The 14127-nt window shown below is 28.4% G+C and overlaps 1 protein-coding gene across 2 annotated transcripts in view; it reads right to left on the reverse strand.

Moving 5' to 3' along the window:
* Positions 1-7447: 7447 nt before the first annotated feature.
* Positions 7448-14127, reverse strand: part of LOC107456916 (serine/arginine-rich splicing factor 7) — a 12565-nt gene continuing 5885 nt past the window's right edge. The window contains exons 3-6 of one of the 2 annotated variants that reach the window (XR_006225479.2): positions 9950-10108; positions 9432-9751; positions 8817-8936; positions 7448-7674 (exon numbers count right to left, since the gene is read on the reverse strand). Coding sequence is in view for 1 of the 2 variants with exons in the window: in XM_016074895.2 (XP_015930381.1) it covers positions 7647-7674; positions 8817-8936; positions 9950-10108 (307 nt within the window). In the remaining variant the exon portion in view is untranslated. The remainder of the gene's footprint in view (positions 7675-8816; positions 8937-9431; positions 9752-9949; positions 10109-14127) is intronic. The other variant, XM_016074895.2, reaches the window with a different exon arrangement.

Here is a 14127-nt window from a genome sequence, read left to right on the forward strand (position 1 = left end):
ACCCTCTGAAATAGAACCAAAGAATCTCACGAATTTTCGCTGATTACGTGGGCCAACAAAACATTGTGATTTTTCCCCCCCCTAATAGTGATAGAAAATTTTATTTCTATTGTTAATTTCATCGTGGGTAACGCGCCATAGTCTTCGTCACTAGCAAGCTAATGGCCTTCTCGCAATATTCTATGTATAGATCAGTACCATAATCTTTGAACTTGACTTGGGGATTATTCACTAATTACATAATTTCATGTGGGTCCCCAGACCAGTCATGAAACCCAAAGCTTCATCACCTCACAATTTCCATCTCCCTTTTATTCATTAAATTTAAAAATTAATTAAGAATTTTAAGCGTAATATTTTTTACCTGAGCGACTGTCTACCAATTGTATAAAATTTTTTGTAAATTTTTGTTGTATTTTATTACTTTTTTTGTGTATTACTTTTAATTAATTATTGTATTATTACTTTTAAAAATTTCTGTTCTCCTAAGTTGTTTCATGATAATTGAATAATATGTAAAGGCAAGATTTTAAAAAAGTATAAAGGGAGAGACTTTAAATATTTTAAATACAGTAAAAAATCCTATGTTTAGCTATGTAAACAAATTCAGATTTATCATTCTAAAAAACTTTAATTCATCTCTTAATGATTTTATTTACAAACAATTGAAATAATAAATTTTATTATCTCAGATTTGTTAAATATTATGAATGTAGGGGCCATGTAATAATTTATTTGCTTTGACAAAAATGTTTAGCTTCAATACTCATTGTAGTATTTACATTTCAAAATTACTTAATTTTTTTAAATATTAAATGAATACTGAACCAAGTAACAAATAATAACAAAAGTTTTTCAGGACCATTCACTAATTTACATTAGTTATATAAATTTATTGGAGTTTTCTTAGTTTGCTTTAAATCATGCACAATACTTGCATTATATTCTACTACGTATAATAATAATTTATATTATATATCATTTACAAAAAAGTATAGCCGAGATAATTAAATTGTTAATTTTTCTAAAAACATAATACTCTTACTCTTAATGTAATTACAAATTATAACTATGAGTTGTTAATTATTATCAATCTAAATATTGATTTTAATTATTTTATGTCGCAATTTAAGAATAGTTTTTTAGATTAAGTAAAACTAAACTGGTTGCCAATATTATAAATATGAAGTTTTTTTTCTTCTTTTAAGTCTGATCTCAACTTATAAGAAATTTATTTTTACTTTTTTGATTCTTAATGTTTGCTATTATTACTGATATACTGGTTAGTAGAATATATCTAATTGTGCAAGCAAAGGTTTTGAGGGAAATTCAGGCAGCTAAAGTAAAATTTTTGGTCCTAAATATTCCTACAAAATACTTTGTTGTTAAAAAATTTGTAACTTCGCAAATTTTTCCTTGTTAAATAACATTAAATGTCAATTTGTGTTTTTATTAGTTTGAATTCCTTAAGTATATGAGTGAGACCCTTAATTCAATAAATTATTACAATTTCAGTGTATTTTGATTTCTAATAATTTTTAACGTATGCTCGTTTATTTAAGAATTGTGTTAAATCAAGCAAATTATTTTTTCTTATAGAAACTTTACTTTCCAAAAATATTTTTAAAAAATTACTGTACTAAATGAAAAATTTTAACATTTTTGGGAGAACTTCAATTAAAAAAAAATTTTCTGAGGAAATATTAGGGACTGAGAATTTTCTGCTCTCCTGCTTATATGTACATATACTGCCTACATTAATGTTTCCAATTAATCTTGAATATAATATATTCCCTGATAAGTAAACTAATTATAATTTACAAAAAATATCAATGTTCACTTAAGTGAGTTAATATTTTTTTTAAATCAATCGATTCAAGGGTTTAAATTAGTTCCTATCAATATTTAGTGCAGGTGGCCGAGCGGTTAGTTTCTGACTGCGGGTTCGAATCCCGCTCTGGGCATGCATGCTTCTCTCTATGTGTTGTCCTCTGTTGTGTGTGATGTGTGAATGTTGCCCACCCTATGAACTGGTATTTGTGGCAGTTTGGCGTGGGTAATGTTGCTCGCCTCCGTGACTTAGGTTCACAGGTGCCCACTGGGTAACGTTAAATGAGCAACACTTCCGGCATCTTCCGAGGTGGAGAACGAAAGTTCAGTACCTGCCGTTTGAGAAGAAAAAAATATTTAGAATTTTATTAGAATAAATTTTCTAATTATTAAAGTACTATAATAATTTAGTTGGTCAACATTCTAGTCTATACAGCTGAGCATCATTCGAAAGAACAGTTTTAAATTTTGGTCTTATTCATACAAAACTGAAAAATGAACTTGGAGAACAGAGGGCTTCTATTTTTATTTATTTATTATTTTTTTTAATCCCTCGCTTAAAAGAAGAGTAAAAATGGAAGTAAATGAAAACTGATTTTACATTTAAAGAATAAGATGATTGTTAAGTGTTTTTTATAAGATAATTGTTTTTGTAACTTTTATTTTCAATAATTAAACAAATTAAGGATGAGATGAATTGCAATTTGACGCATTTTATTTATAATTATTTTATACTCCAAAATTAGGGTTATTGACAGTACTTTTCAAAACAAAAAGAGTTTTATGTTAAAATAATTCAAGAACATAATTGATAGAACACTTGTAATTTTACGTGTTTGTTAATTTAAAAATATTTCATACTTATAATAGCTAAAAATTATCCTTATGCAAATTTTTTTATTTTTACCATTGTTAAAAACTATGTCAAAAAGTTTTTTTTGACATGATGGTTAAAACCATCAAATGTCAAAAAAGTGCTTAAAATATTTTTCGAGTGCTTAAAAGTTGCTTATTTTTTCTTGAAAAAATTTGGCTATGCACCCTGTGTAATTCCTACTTTTTATAGAAAATAAATCCCATATAATTTAAAAAAACCTTGTGATAAAATTTTTCATCACATATAAATAAGATATCTGAATTAATTAAATGGATATAATCTCAATAGCAGAAACCTCTGTATGAAAAGATTCTTTATGCAACACCGTGGAAAAAATTCTAAGTTCCATGAAAATATGCATTGTGGCATTAATTCTGTTACCGGGCTATAATAAATAGCAAAATGATTGATTTCGATAATATTAAGTTTTTGCATTATTTTTTATGATAAAAAAGAACTCGAATTCATGTGACATTTCCGAAATATTTTGCAAAACATTACCAAATGTATCAAAAATGAATAAAAAATTTTTTTCAATATCTCATGTTCATTTAAAAAATTTAATGATATTCTGATTTACCTATTATTTTTTTATTCCTTCATTTTTTAGTCATTTTCTTTACATTTAAAATCAGAATTTATATTTCTTCTTTTATTTTTTTATTAGTAGCCCTATAAAAATTGGAGCAAAATTAAAAACTTCTTTAAACTTTCAACAAAAATGCTTTTTATATTGGTAATAAACTAAAACTTTTTATTTTCATGCAAAATATTTAAGCTTATTCAAATTTTCGCCTCAAATCATTAAATTACATTCCTATTAAAAATATGAAGAAAAATTAGGCAGTACACTGAGTATAAATTTTTTTAAACCAAAAATATGACAAAAAAGGTCTAAAATAAGTAAAACTTAAATTCTGTAAAAATACAGTGTATTATTTTTATGCTATTCTTTGGCGTCGTTGGCGGGGGCATATGACTCCCACAATAATTAGAAATTACTAAAAGTTCCCCTCAATACTTCAAACAAAAAAATTATGAATCATTATCGATTTCTATTTATCGAAGTTAAAGACAAGAAAGGGATAAAATAAATATAAATTTTTTTTAAACATTTATCAGACATAAGAACATTTTTGTGTGTAAAATTTTTTTTTTGTGTGTAAAATTTTAAAAGCTATTGTGATGTGTATTTTAATTTCGCCCCCCCCTCGAAAAAAATACGGCTGCTATTGAAAGGGGGTACGTTTATTGGAAATGATAGTCCTTGAAACTATCCTAGATGCACTAATAAATTCACCATGTATTTAATAAATCGGCAAAAAAAAATTTTTTTTTTCAGTTGATTATTTTTTTATGTTAGACTATGAATTTTATATATATATATATTTTCCATTGCTCGATACAAATTGGAATCCATTCATAAGTTTAAACATAAGGGGCGGAAGTATTTTCAAAGTGGAAAGGCTAAGTAGTATAACTATGATAAAAAAAGTAGAGTAAAAATAAAAGTATGATAAAACAAAACCAATAACATTTGCATTTGAAAAATACGTCATGTTGTGCAATATTTTGCAGGCACGCAAGTGGTGCAATTAAGCGGTAAAACTATTAATCCAATGTTGTGCAATTCACCCCTCCCACTAGTTTTCATGAGTTCATTTTGATGCTTTCAAGCATTAGCCTCAGTTTTGTGAACTAAACTATTAACTTAAGAAGGGATAGGATATAGTAGGAATTCAACAAGAAGACGTGATCATAGTAAGTGCTTTTTTTTTTTTAATGGTAACGGAGGCTGCTCTTGCAAGTGAAAACTATTAAATTATTCCTTCACAAAAATTATACATTAAAATTCTCTAAATAGTATTAGCTAGTTTAATTTTAGAGGTCACAGTAGCAAGTCATTAAATGACCATAGTCATTTTCTTTGAATAATGAGAAAAAAAAAATCCACCTCCCTTTTGGAAAAGTTAGTCGTGCCCGCTTTGAGTTCCACATAACCAGGGTCGGGTTTTTCGGGGTAAAATTAGTTTTTAGTACGCGTCCTATTTGCGCTCATTTCCTTGTAAATTCACATTACTTTTCAACTGATATTTTCAATAGGTTATAACAGCAAGTGAATTTCGACGCGTGTATTCGATAGATGATTTTAATTTTTTTTTAACAGTTACACGAGTAGGTTTGTAAATTCCGATATTTTTAAAACATAAGTAATACGACTTGTCTCGAATCGTTCATATGAGCAATCACTATTCTACCACATACACGTTAGTTTGATTTAGCACATATTTTATTGTAAATCCATGCTGTTTTTATAGTTATTGCTAATAGGTGATAGATTTCTACGTTTTTTAAATACGATATTTTTACAAAAAGTGGAAATTTGTGGTACGCGTGACAGTGTTAAGATTAGAAAAAATAGAATTTTTTTTCAAAATTATAGTCGCCACTCAAGATGCATAGGTAGCTTATGAAACCTTTTGAAGGTAAGAGTCACTCTGTCTCATCACACCATTTACAATTTCAAAAAATTCTGTGAGTTTGCTAGATAACTTTATACAGGAGAAAGTGAGAGTTAAAGTCGACTTAATAAGCAACACAAATTTATCTGGAATCCTGGTCAGCAAACAGCAGTTAAAATATTTTCTTTTAAGTTCAACGATTTGAGGTAGAATTAGAAGCCAAGTCTTGGACTCTACAGCTTAACATTGTCTTCAACTTATACCTAGTTTCTACATCATTCAATTTCAAGCTTGTTTTTACATTTTCTTTGACTATTTTGACCACAACTAAGTAATGGTCTGTCTATGTTCGCATCTCGAATGGTCCTTACATCCATAAGATAAAATGTCTTGCTTCCATCAGAATATGGTCAAAAGATGTGAAATCTGGTAATCTCCAAGCTCATTTATGGATATTCTTGTGGAAACATTGTGCTTCTCAAAACCATACGTTCAGCTGCAAAATCGGTAAGTTTTACACCATTATTATATGCAGGCTATGACTTCCAATGATAGATTTAAATTAATCTTTTCGTTCGATTTTAGTAATAAAGTCGCCAAATACAAGTTTGATGTCACTCCGAGGGCATTCATAATAGAGAGCATCCAAATCACTATTAAAAAAAATCTGTTTTCTAGATCATCTTTCCCCTTTTTGGTGCATGGGTACAGATACTATAATTAAAGAACTTACCCTTTATTCTGATTTTACACAATCAGGATGACTTAAAATCCAAAACTAACTCCTTTGTTAATCATAAATCTTGTGCTAAATACATGCCTTTTAGAATCACAACTATAGAATAAAGAATAGGTATAACTCTCCAAACCTCAAGCTCTTTTAATTGCATACATTTTCTTATGTATTGATATTTTAAGAAATTATTTCTAATGAATTGGGATGCATCATTGACAATGCATGCACATTTATTTTCTTTTTTAAACTAATCAGTTTAATATTAAATTTTAGAGTACTTAAGAAGAAAAAAAATATGTAACAAAAAATAAAGCAATAACAATTGACAAGTTTCTTCATACGTTAAAATTAACTTTTTCAAATATAGTTAATATTCAAGTAGATGGAAGATTAAAAATTTTCTTTCGTAGGTTGAAATGATTTACTTATTAGTCCAGATAATAAAGAATTAACTCTCTTTTGTTCCCACTGTTTCGAATTTCACTTCTTATAAAAAAACTTTATAACCAACTAACTTTAAAGTTAAACTTGTAGAACTTTAAATCTTTTCACGATTGTTCACAGAATTGGGAAACTTACTACACATAGATACTTAACATGTGCACCCATCTCTTCCCAAATTAAATCATACCAAACATTTTTTTTTTTAGTGAAAAATAAAGTCATCATTTATAATAAATGTTTTTAAATAAATATACAGATTGGGGACCTATAAAACTGCACCATTTAACATTGTCTGCATGATTACCAAACATCAGCATTATTTTTCAGCAAAATATATTCATTTACCAGATGAATGTCTTTTTTTCATGGTATGCCGTATATTGAAAGAATGTTTCGTTGGTCCCTAAAAAACAAAAATTAATGAACTAGTAATGCTCAGTTCTGATAGTATGTAACTAACGATAGTTTAACATAACTACAGTAATGCTTACAGTCACTTAAAATGGAGCTGTTCCAAATGTTTCTGGATTTATTGAATACCGAAATTCAGTAACACCCAAATGCTCTCTGAGGTGCCCAATTAAATTATTTTCTAAAAAGTGACCAAAACAAAGCCTACATTCACACAAAAAGGTATCACATACCTCTTAAAAAAAAGAGAAAAGAGACCAAGTTTTACTTTAACAGTTGCTGGGATGATAGATAGGTCAACCAAGCTAAAATCTTTATTGTAATATATATCAGGGGTGTTTGTGACACAAAGTGAAAAACCCTGAAAATTATTAAGCGCAAAAAATCGATATCAATTTATATCTATACAGTTTCGTATTTAAAATAATTTTAAATAAGATTTATAATTAAATTACCTACCAATGAATTTTTAAAGTAACTAATTTAAGAAAAATCTTAACCCTTACAAGAATCACTGTCGGATTTTTAAAATCACTTAAATATGAATTGCAATATATTGGATTCAAAAATCAACTAATCTAAGAACTACCAGAAATACCACAGTATTTAAGCTATTTTATTTAACCTACAGACACAATAACAAAGCAGAAATTCAAGAAGTATCAAACTAAATGAAAGAAAGGAATGTAATAGAACAAAATCATTTTAATAGATCACATGCTTTATGAGTACACAAATTTGATAAAGAAATGATTAACACATTATCAAATTTCAAATGATAAATGCACAGTTCGAAATGATGTAATACATTAAAAATTAAAATACACATCCAGACAATTTGTTATGTCGACAACGTAAAGATCTTAGTCTTTTCAACCGGTCTGTTCTAATCTCCAGATGATGCTCTGCCATTTCTAAATTAAAACAAACAAAAAAGAGCAAAACATAAGAAAAAATTCAAAAAATAGGAAAACGAAGAGGTTTTTTTTTTTTTTTTTTTTAAAATAATAGATCACAATACCACCTTTAACTTTATATAACTTCTGAATGATAAAAAAAGTGCCAAATAATAATCAAAAAAATTTTGTACAGCTAAATTTGCTACATAATTATAAATCAGTTAAGTGTTGTTTCATAACCAGCTAAATCAAATCTGAGAAGGAAAAAAAAATTAATTGCGAAATTAGTCAGGAAACTCAGAGAATCCTCCCAATAGTAAGAACACAGATTACAGATTATCAAGCAAAATATATGTCCAAAGATGTCAACTGCACAAAAGTCACTGTCTAAATAAACAAATATATGAACAACATATCTTTTCTTATTTAACTTGGGTCATCAATACTAAAGATTGCTAAGTCAAGGGCATAAACAACTTTTTAGGAACATAAATGCAGTGAAAGAAATACATGGCAAATCTAATCTTAACAGCCATGAAGCTAGAAAATTAACTGATGATATTCATTCTTCCATTAATCATGGGGATGGAATAGTCTAAAAAAATTCTGAATAACCGAAGTTAACTTCGAAAGAGTAACACTAGACAACAGTTTAAATTTGTCATTTGTAATAATAAAAATATACTACTAAATATTAATCTATCAAATTTCTAACGTACAGTTTGTCCGGAAAAGATAATTTTTTTTAAAAAATATAAACAATATTCAACCTTCAGGGTTTTGACACACATCCCTTTAGTAAAAAGAAGAAAGCGAAAAAAAAATCACTTAATTAAAATTGACAAAACAGACATTCATTGACTGATTCAAGGTAAAGTTTAAATATATATGTAAATGAAAGGGCGAAAGCTAACTAAAACTAAATCAAATACTATAACTAAATCAAATATTAAAAAAAAAAAAANAAAAAAAAAAAAAAAAAAAAAAAAAAAAAAAAAAAAAAAAAAAAAAAAAAAAAAAAAACAAGTCCGAAAAAAAAAGAAAAGAAAAAAAGGTGGTTGTAAAAAATTTATATTTACTAAAAGATTAACTTAATGAGTTTGTCTAAAATATGAAACACCATTGTATCAGAAGTCCAGGAACGCAACAATATTCACCTGCTTCGAGAACCAGATCTACTTCTTGATCCACCAGCATGTCCTCGTACTGGGCTTCTGCTAGCTGAACGGCTGCGAGAACGACTTCTGGATCGTCGTCGAGGAGAGCGAGATCTTGATCTAAGAGTAAAAAATCCAACTTTTAAAGCATAAAAAACATTTATCTTTTTTAACTTACCTGAATAGCAAAATCAATATGCAGCTAAATTTCCTAGATGACAATTTAGGAATAAAGAAAAAAGCCTCTACAATAGGCACAGATTTTATCAACTTCTCGCAAAAGTATTCATCTCTAAGGTTAGTTATGTTCCGGCTATACACCAGCCCAGCTACTTATGATTGTCAGTCATATGAGGTTAACAGAAAATTAACCAAGCTATGTCACAAGCACCAATTTTTCGAAAGGTGAAAAAAAATTTAAAACTGAATTTTAATTAAGAGGAATTCTTAATCACCTAAAAAATTGTCAATCCAGAGGAGGATTGTTATGTTTATGAAAATCGGTTCTATAATTTGATAAATAATTTTCCTTCTTATTCCAAAAAAAACTTTTTTTACAGCTCAGTACAGTGATAAAGAGCTTAATACATATATATAAAAAAAGAAAAGACAAACCTCTTTTCAATACTTAGAACAACTTATGTTGATTACTAAAAGTAGCGAGCAGATGGGACAGTGTCGAATTTATATTTCAAGTCGTTGTGCAGAGTCGACAGTATAACATTAGAGATGAACAACACCTTAAAGATGATTTGTAGACGGTTGACTAGAAGTAGTGCGCTGAAGAGCTGAGCTGTGACGAGACGATTCATTTTAAGGCATTTTAATGTTGAGGTGTAGCAACATATTTAGCAGCGGTTCATTGTTGAATGCTGATCACAACAATGCAGCTGGAGTGATAAAGTTGATTTTTACACAACTGAGGCTGCTTTAGCCTATAAAAGTTAAATAGTTTTAATGTCATAAATATCAGTCTTTTGTGGATATTTTCTTAAGATAATTTTTTTGTTAAAACTGTTTATTATCGAAAGAAAGATTTAAGATTTTTCCTAATTAAGATTTAAGTAGATTGAATTGATTACATTTTATTGATCCACAATATAAAAATAAACAAACACTCTTGAAAAAATTACCTGGAACGCCGCCTTCCTCCTTTGCAATCTCTTGCATAATGCCCTCTCTCACCACAGTCATAACAACGTTCATTAGGATCATAACGTGGGGGAGGACGGTAGGAAGAACGAGACTTGCCACTTGATAGTTCAACGCGCACACGTCTTCCACAAAGAATCCTAAAATATAATAGATAAAAGTCAGGATAGAGCCTAGTAAGTACATAATTTCTTATAATCCTTTACACATATTAATTGTTTATTAATATTGGGCCATATGTCTTAAACCATATATGGATACCCTATTAACCACTAGCAACAAGCTACCCAACTTAATAGAAACTACATCTAATACTATTTTACCAAAAACTTTGATGATTTGACGCAAGAATGAAAAACTTAAAATTTCAGTAGTCAGGGGTCTGTCCAGACACTTTGTGAAAGGTCCGTTTTTCGTGAAATTGTGAAAAAATTACACACATTCTTTCAACCAGGGTCCGCTTTTATGAATTTGTGCAAATAGGGTCCGTTATTGCAAAAAAAATTTTTTTCAAGGAGTTTTTAAATTGTATAGACATACAAGATTATGCTCAACACAGTAAAATTGTAATTAAAAAAAATTAAATTTTAAAAAATAAACAACAATTGCTCCTTCTAAATTAGAGATGCAACATACAAATATTTGGTATTTAGCCTATACTGCTGAACGCAAAATATTAATTTCGGACGAATAATGGAAGAATCGTCTGCCGAAGACAAAACTCAATTCGTTTACATCCATCTGTCTTGTTTTCTGCTCTGGAAAGGGTTTATTCGATTAACAAAATAGTAATGAAGATAAACAAATTTGTGAAGGGTCCGATTAAAAGAAAAATCATTTTGTGAAGGGTCCGTTTTTAAGTTAAAATATTGTGTGAAGGGTCCGTTTTTAAGTTAAAATATTTTGTGAAGGGTCCGTTTTTATGAAAAGATATTTTGTGAAGGGTCCGTTAACGGACCCACATTTCTTCTAAACAGACCCCTGGTAGTTCATCATTATCTGTTTTTTTTTTTGAATTCACTCCTAACTTACCTATCTAATAAACTAAAAGAATTAAGATGAAAAACAAGCATCTGATGATTGTTTAGGAATGCAAAATTAGAAATGCAATAAAGAGGCAATTTAATCTGAAAGCTATGATTGCCGAAAATCATGTCACTGAATAAATAAACCCAATGCTATTATTCAAGCTCAACATGACAGGATGTTAATTTGTTAATTAGATTTACTTGGGATGATCAATCAATGTTCATATGTATATTTGTTCATGTGTATATTTCTTTATCTAAAATATTATTATATTCTTTAAGTGTGATTTTTCTATTTGATAAATAGGTAGGGTTCAGTGACTTAATTTATAAAGAAATATTTATCAGCTTACTATAAAGGCAAGGTATATATATATTTAAAAGAAAAAAGAACACATTAATTTGTCACCTTAAATATTAAAAAATTACCTAGTAGTATTCGACACCAATCAATATTTTAAATGCTGCATTATTTGAAATGTAGTGTTATGATTGATTTTCAATAATACTTCATACATGCAAAAGATTTCTCTGATTTAAACCATCTATATTAAAAGTTGTGAAGGGATAGAAGAATAAAAACATCTAATTCACATCTTCATCTAAAATAAGGTTGAAGACCAAAGAATTCTTTGTCGCAATTAACTTCAAGATGAATATAACAATGGGAGAAATATTTGATTTTGGGAGAGGTTTGACACTCTTCAAATAAAATAGCCTTACAAGACTTAAAAAATAACACTCATTTATTTATTAAAAAAAAATTCCATTGGCATAAAACTGGCAATTTCACTAGGAAAAAAAAATTCACTGTGTCAAATAGTTTATTACTTACAATCGACCATATCAGATACTAATAGAAAATGTATGCATTCATCCGATCAAAACTAAGGTAAAAATCTACAAATCTATGTTAATTTGAGCAAAACAATGAATCGGATATCATACATTCCAGTATTATGAGCGGTATTCCCATATTGAGGAAAAATCACGCCAATTTCACACGAGTCAATGCAGTTTAAAAACCATAAATAACACAGCAACTAGCAAAAAAATGTTTACAAACAAAGCCACGCTACTGAAATGTATGTACTAAAACAGGATTTTAGAAACCATGCGAAAATCAGTAGCAATAACTAGTGAAAAATTGATGAAAAACAAAAGAATCACTGTTTAAAATAGCAAACACTTAATTGCATTATTCGAATTAAGATGAATTGTTTATGGGCTAAAATTGAGACATTAAATTGTCATCAATTTTTGAGATCATTTCAAGCTTCATAATATCAAGTAATTTGGTCTCTTTTCTTAAACTTAATATAATCTCATTCTTTAAATATATATCTTTGATAGGATGAACATGATTTACTTTGGAAAATATCATTTCAAATATTTTGTACTTAATCCTTAAAGAGGATTCTTTACTGCCAAGGGCGCCCCTGGCTTTTCTTTTTTTAAACAATTAAAGAGATACAGAAAAACAATTTTGTTATAAATTTTTTTTATTAAAAATATTTTTATTCAAAAATAAATAATAATTACTTAACAATAAAAAAAAGTGTTTAATCAAACAAGAATTGTAATCGTCTTGTTTGCTGCCGAAATCTGCTTTTTTATGAACTTTTTTTATGAATTCTGAGCCATCTTTGATTTTTTCTTTTGCACACCGAACATGCACAAACTTGGCAGATATCTTAGCTACATTTTTAAAATTCATTTAATAAAATATATAAATAATATTATATTTTCTATTAGTTATTTAGTTTAACAAAGTTGTATAACACAAACTGACTTCTCACAACTGTAAAACTTCATCAACACAATAAATACCAATGTTTAGCGTGCACAAACACGTTAGTATACGAAACTACTGTTTGTAGTTATTTACGTTTCAAAGTCAGTAGTTATGCCAGCTCCATCAATACAGTTTTTCGTGGCAAAATTTGCAAGTACTACAAGAAATTTGTACTCTTTTTTTTTTANCGTTAGTATACGAAACTACTGTCTGTAGTTATTTGTGTTTCAAAGTCAGTAGTTATGCCAGCGCCATCAATACAGTTTCTCGTGGCAAAATTTGCAAGTACAAGAAATTCATACTCTTTTTTAAATATCTTGTTAACAATGCACCCCCTTTTATATTATTCTGCCGGCACCCTTGTTTACTGCATATATTATACCTTATTAAAAACCATTTATAAAAAATAAAATCACCCATTGGTTTTAAAATGTAAAAATTAGTGTTTCTTCCTTTCAAAAGTAATGTGAGCCACTAAACATTTACCATAACCTAATACAGTTGAACCTGTTCATCTTGAAAACCAGTATATCTTTAAAGTTTCTAAAATTCTCTACATTTAGGCTGAGGGCAAGGTGGCANCAGAAAGGTAGACCTCCTGGCCGGCTGTGGTCAATGGCACGCGGCATCTCGTTGATATCCATGTCTAATGAGGGAGGGCTTTCCAAAATCTTTGCCACCTAGTTTTCTGAGGGCTAGGTGGCAAAGAGAAGACTCATCTCTCCCTCATTAGTCGGCGTACGACAGACGCGTGGGGGAAGTGAGGCAAGTCTTAAGTTGTCAAGTAGAGATTTTAAAAGAAATGTTTCCTGTTTCAATGTCATTGCTTTTCTTTTACATTACGCATACTATATCGCGAACATATCATAAAAGATAGTGCATATATAGTTTTCTTAATTTATTTATTTTTTTGTATGATGTAACTTTAATTATTAATACTACTGAAGAGTTTTAAAGTTATTTACTGTTCATTATTTTAATTGGATAATAGTTTTTATCTATTTATTTTTTTGTTGTATAATTATGTTCTATTGAAGAATAAAGAATCAAAAAATAGCTGAAATGATAAAATATGTTTAATATACATACTGTAACTGCCATATTTCTCTGAAATAAAGGAAGTTTGTGCGCAATGCTTACTGCAATCTCAGAAATGTAATATATTTTTCGTTGAACAAGCGATTTAAAAATAATGTGAATAACTATTAATACTGCTTTTGAATTTGAAACAGTTACTTAATATATATTATTTTAAATCGATTCGTTGAGTGACAATAGTTTTTTATTCTTGTATAATCATTTCCTATTGAAGAAAAAAGTAACATAAAAAAATTGA

This window comes from Parasteatoda tepidariorum, chromosome 6 (assembly GCF_043381705.1).
Source record: "Parasteatoda tepidariorum isolate YZ-2023 chromosome 6, CAS_Ptep_4.0, whole genome shotgun sequence".
Classification (NCBI taxonomy): Eukaryota; Metazoa; Arthropoda; class Arachnida; order Araneae; family Theridiidae; genus Parasteatoda; species Parasteatoda tepidariorum.